This window comes from Schistocerca nitens, chromosome 3 (assembly GCF_023898315.1).
Source record: "Schistocerca nitens isolate TAMUIC-IGC-003100 chromosome 3, iqSchNite1.1, whole genome shotgun sequence".
NCBI classification, from domain to species: domain Eukaryota; kingdom Metazoa; phylum Arthropoda; class Insecta; order Orthoptera; family Acrididae; genus Schistocerca; species Schistocerca nitens.
The window spans coordinates 48,421,987-48,427,637 of record NC_064616.1 but is presented as its reverse complement, the minus strand read 5'-3'; the positions used below and the strand labels follow the sequence as shown (position 1 = coordinate 48,427,637).

Here is a 5,651-nt window from a genome sequence, read left to right as displayed (position 1 = left end):
AAGGGTGCAGGAGGAGGAGGTGGACAGAGGGAGAAGGGGACACGAGGAGGAGGAGATGGACATTGCTAGAAGGGGGTAGGAGGAGGAGGTGGACAGAGAGAGGAGGAGACACGAGGAGGAGGAGGAGGAGGAGGAGGAGGAGGAGGAGGAGGAGGAGGAGGAGGAGGAATAGGAAGTGGACAGACGGATAAGGGGGCAGGAGGAGGAGATGGACAGAGGGAGAAGGGGGCAGGAGGAAGAGGAGGACTGTGGGAGAAGGGGGCATGAGGAGGAGATGGACAGAGGGAGAAGGGGGCACGAGGAGGAGGAGGAGGTTGACGGAGGGAGAAGGTGGCAGGAGGAGGAGGAGGTGGACAGAGGGAGAAGGTGGCAGGAGGAGGAGGAGGTGGACAGAGGGAGAAGGTGGCAGGAGGAGGAGGAGGTGGACAGAGGGAGAAGGTGGCAGGAGGAGGAGGAGGTGGACAGAGGGAGAAGGTGGCAGGAGGAGGAGGAGGTGGACAGAGGGAGAAGGTGGCAGGAGGAGGAGGAGGTGGACAGAGGGAGAAGGTGGCAGGAGGAGGAGGAGGAGGTGGACAGAGGGAGAAGTGGGCAGGAGGAGGAGGAGGAGGTGGATATAGCGAGAAGGGGCAGAAGGAGGAGGAGGTATACAGAGGGAGAAGGGAACGTGAGGAGGAGGAGGTGGACAGAGGGAAAAGGGGGCAGGAGGAGGAGGAGGAGGAGGAGGAGGAGGAGGAGAGGAGGAGGAGGAGGAGAGGGAGGACAGAGGGGGAAGGGGGCAGGAGGAAGAGGTGCACAGAGGGAGATGGGGGCAGGAGGAGGAGGTGGACAGAGGTAGAAGGGGGCAGGAGGAGGAAGTGGACAGAGGTAGAAGGGGGCAGGAGGAGGAGGTGGACAGAGGTAGAAGGGGGCAGGAGGAGGAAGTGGACAGAGGTAGAAGGGGGCAGGAGGCGGAGGTGGACAGAGGGAGAAGTGGCAGGAGGAGGAGGAGGAGGTGGACAGAGGGAGAAGGTGGTAGGAGGAGGAGGAGTTGGACAGAGGGAGAAGTGAGCAGAAGGAGGAGGAGCTGGACAGAGGGAGAAGTGAGCAGAAGGAGGAGGAGCTGGACATAGGGAGAAGTGAGCAGGAGGAGGAGGTGGACAGAGGGTGAAGTGGGCGGGAGGAAAATGTGGACAGAGAGAGAAGTGGGCAGGAGGAGGATGTGGACAGAGAGAGAAGTGGGCAGGAGGAGGATGTGGACAGAGGGAGAAGGGGGCAGGAGGAGGAGGTGGACAGAGGGAGAAGGGGGCAGGAGGTGAAGGTGAACAGAGGGAGAAGGGGGCAGGAGGTGGAGGTGGACAGAGGGAGAAGGGGCAGGAGGAGGAGGTGCACAGAGGGAGAAGGGGCAGGAGGAGGAGGTGCACAGAGGGAGAAGGGGGTATGGAGGAGGAGGAGGAGGAGGAGGAGGAGGACAGAGGGAGAAGGGGGCAGGAGGAAGAGGTGGACAGAGGGAGAAGTGGTCAGGAGGAAGAGGTGGACAGAGGGAGATGGGGGCGGGAGGAGGAGGAGGAAGTATACAGAGGGAGAAGGGAACATGAGGAGGAGGTGGACAGAGGGAGAAGGGGGCACAAGGAGGAGGTGGGCAGAGGGTGGAGGAGGAGGAGGAGGAGGAGGAGGAGGAGGAGGAGGAATAGGAGGTGGACAGAGGGAGAAGTGGGCAGGAGGAGGAGATGGACAGAGGGAGAAGGGGGAAAGAAGAGGAGGAGGACAGAGGGAGAAGGGGGAAAGAAGAGGAGGTGGACAGAGGGAGAAGGGGGCAGGAGGAAGAGGAGGACTGTGGGAGAAGGGGGCATGAGGAGGAGGAGATGGACAGAGGGAGAAGGTGGCAGGAGGAGGAGGAGGTAGACAGAAGGTGGCAGGAGGAGGAGGTTGACAGAGGGAGAAGGTGGCAGGAGGAGGAGGAGGTGGACAGAGGGAGAAGGTGGCAGGAGGAGGAGGAGGTGGACAGAGGGAGAAGTGGGCAGGAGGAGGAGGTGGACAGAGGGAGACGTGGGCAGGAGGAGGAGGTGGACAGAGGGAGACGTGGGCAGGAGGAGGAGGTGGACAGAGGGAGACATGGGCAGGAGGAGGAGGTGGACAGAGGGAGACGTGGGCAGGAGGAGGAGGTGGACAGAGGGAGACGTGGGCAGGAGGAGGAGGTGGACAGAGGGAGACGTGGGCAGGAGGAGGAGGTGGACAGAGGGTGAAGTGGGCGGGAGGAGGAAGTGGACAGAGGGAGAAGTGGGCATGAGGAGGATGTGGACAGAGGGAGAAGGGGGCAGGAGGTGGAGGTGGACAGAGTGAGAAGGGGGCAGGAGGAGGAGGAGGTGCACAGAGGGAGAAGAGGGTATGGAGGAGGAGGAGGAGGAGGAGGAGGAGGAGGAGGAGGAGGAGGAGGAGGAGGAGGAGGAGGAGGAGGAGGAGGAGGAGTACAGAGGGAGAAGGGGGCAGGAGGAAGAGGTGGACAGAGTTAGATGGGGGCAGGAGGAGGAGTAAGTATACAGAGGGAGATGGGAACATGAGGAGGAGGAGGTTGACAGAGGGAGAAGGGGGCAGGAGGAGGAGGTGGACAGAGGTGGAAGGGGGCAGGAGGAGGAGGAGGTGGACAGAGGTGGAAGGGGGCAGTAGGAGGGGGAGGAGGAGGTGGACATTGCTAGAAGGGGTCAGGAGGAGGAGGTGGACAGAGGGAGAAGTGGGCACGAGGAGGAAGTAGACAGAGGGGGAAGGGAGCAAGAGGAGGAGGTGGACAGAGGGGGAAGGGAGCAAGAGGAGGAGGTGGACAGAGGTGGAAGGGAGCAAGAGGAGGAGGTGGACAGAGGGGGAAGAGAGCAAGGGGAGGAGGTGGACAGAAGGAAAAGGGAGAAAGCGGAGGAGTAGGTAGAGAGAGGTTAATAAGTCTTAATTGTTCTTAGTTTCATTACATTCATTTCTATTGATGTCCACCACACATCATAATTTTTTAGAAGACTATCAACAGTGAGAGACTCAGCATGGTAATATTTGCTTTAGTACTATTCTTGTCTGGGGAAATGACTCTGAAAGACTGTAGGATATCAACACATCTGATCTGAGGCTCCTTTGGAATAGCAAACCCAACAGTTACACTGTTGCAGACGTATCATGTACTGTGGACCTAACAATACGACAACAACAGTACTAGGCATGAAAGAATACAAAAGACGCCCCACACCTAGCAATTATATGAGATGGACCCTAATGAAGACCTGAAAATGATGGGACTACATTCTGATGTGACAAAAGTACAGAAGTCTGTTCAGAATGGCATAACAAGACTAAGAGTGCTGACCCCAGGAAACATGGGAAATGAGGCAAATAAGATGAACAAGAATGCATATGGGCTTATTGTTCAAAGTTGCTCCATGCCTCAGTCACTATGTTAGTTTTGAATTGATAAATACTCAATATTAACAATACTATATCTTCAAGAACCTCTCATCTACAAACAATAGTCAAAAATGTTCTCAGTGGTATTTCTTACTTAATAGGGTAGGCAACATTGCCATTTCATCTTCTCTCTTCAGTTTGAACAAAACTGGTTTATTGTAGTTTGGCTAGAAACTTCCACCTAAACCTTAAGCCAGCCACTACCCCTTTTCAGTCAAATACTTCACTCTAAATGTTAAGGTCAACACAATAACATTTGTGCAGGTGGTTGAACTTAGTGCAGTTGCGTAATCTGATACATAGCTATGTATTTCCTAGTACAAGCAACACAACTTTTTGAAATACACTGTAGAAGATCAAAAACTTACATCTAAATTGCTACTCTGCAATCCATTTTGTTGTATCACATATTTAGGTTTGTTTTTGCTCCTCTGCCATAAGGAGTACAAGAAGGTAACTCCTTAAATGGTACAGTGCATGCTATATTTAACCTAATCTTGTCTTTACAGTCTCTACAGGAGATATTTATGGGAATGTGATGCATTCTTAGATTTCTTACTTAATACTTGTTTTTAAATTCAGTAAGCAGACTTTTAAAAATTAGTTGATATGTTTCTTTAAGTGTCTGGTAGTTCAAATTCCTCAGCATTTCTCTAATGCTCTCCTGTTGGCCAAACGAACCAGTGATCACTGATGCTGCTCTTCCCTGTTAGTCCTATTTATTCTCTCTCACTTATAAAATATTCTAGCATGGGTCACACAAGGGATTTGTAAGCAATCAACAATGTAGACTGACTACATATTCTCAGTATTGTACCAACAAACCAAAGTGTGCCACCTGCTTTACCTATGAGTATATATCATTATTTCATTTCACATCCCTAAAAATTGTTGTATCTAGGTGTTTGTATGAACTCAAATTCCAGTGGTGGCCCACTGGTATTTTATTCTAAAGGCATTAAAATATTTTGTATTGTGGGGTGCACAATTTTACATTTCTGAATATTTAAAGCAAATTACAATCTTTGCACCACTTTGAAATCTTATCAAGACCTGAATGGATATTTGCACAGTTGTATACAGTTAGTACTTCATTACAGGTAACTCCATCATGTGCAAAAGTTGAGGTTACTATTACCACTAATGAGCCAAAACATTACGACCACTGCCCACCACAATGTTGGATGCCACCTGGTGGTATTGCGAGCACACAATGTGGTAACAAAAGTATGTAAGCTGAGCGGACATGGACAGGGGGGACCACCTTAGTGAAGATATGGGTTGCAAATGGGGACATCCAATGAGATAAGTGACACTGACAAAGGGCAAATTATTATTACACAGAGTCTGTGAGCAAGTATCTTGAAAACGGTGAAGTGGTCAAATGTTCATGTGCTACTGTCACGAGCATCTATGAAAAGAGGTAGGAGGACAGTGAAACTACCACTAGGCTCTAAATGGTTGAACACCCATGACTCTTCATGGAATGTGGGATTTGGAGGCTTCTCTGCCCTGTAAAGCAGGATGGATGGTGATCTGTGGCATCTCTGCAAGACAAGCACAATGCTGATGAATGCAAAAGTGTTTCGGAGCCCACAATTCATCATATATTGTTGAACATGGAGCTCCATAGCAGAGCACACCTGTGTGTTCACATGTTGACCAACTACATCATCAATTGTCATTGCAGTGGGTATGGGACCATCAGGATTCAACTGTTGATCCACGGAAATGTGTTAGGTTTTTGCTCCACCAGTTAGATGCTTGTCACCACAAACACTGATATCAGGGTGAAAGGGTTGCTCTTTTGCACCATGCCATGGACACAAGCTGGTAGGAGCATTATTATGCTTTGAGAGACATTCTCCTGAACTTGCATGGGAACTGTAGTAGTAGTTGAAGACACGCTGACAGCTGTAAACTACCAGCATCCCTTCATGCTTCATGCCATCTTTAACAGTGATGTCATCTTTCAGCAATATAATTGTCAATGTCTCAGTACCAGAACCATGCTATGGTGGTTTGAGGAGCACTATAGTGAACTCACATTGATGTCTCGGAGATCAAATTTGCCTGATGTAAATCCTATGGAACCAATCTGGGTCGCTGTCAGGCACCATTAGCGCAAATTACACGACCTGTGCATAGACATCTAATGCTACATACCACCAATAACCTACAGAAAAACTTTTGAATCCCTGATATGCAGGATCAGTGATGTATTACATTCC

At 50.8% G+C, this 5,651-nt stretch overlaps 1 protein-coding gene across 1 annotated transcript; it reads left to right on the top strand.

Moving 5' to 3' along the window:
- Window positions 1-1,706: 1,706 nt before the first annotated feature.
- Window positions 1,707-2,222, top strand: LOC126248416 (antho-RFamide neuropeptides-like). The gene has a single exon (XM_049949381.1). It carries the CDS (start codon window positions 1,707-1,709, stop codon window positions 2,220-2,222), a length of 516 nt encoding a protein of 171 aa, XP_049805338.1.
- The last annotated feature ends 3,429 nt before the right edge of the window (window positions 2,223-5,651 follow it).

Bases quoted from the DNA above. Each gene is read 5' to 3' on its own strand.
- LOC126248416 (XM_049949381.1), top strand. From the start codon at position 1,707: ATGGACAGAGGGAGAAGGGGGAAAGAAGAGGAGGAGGACAGAGGGAGA.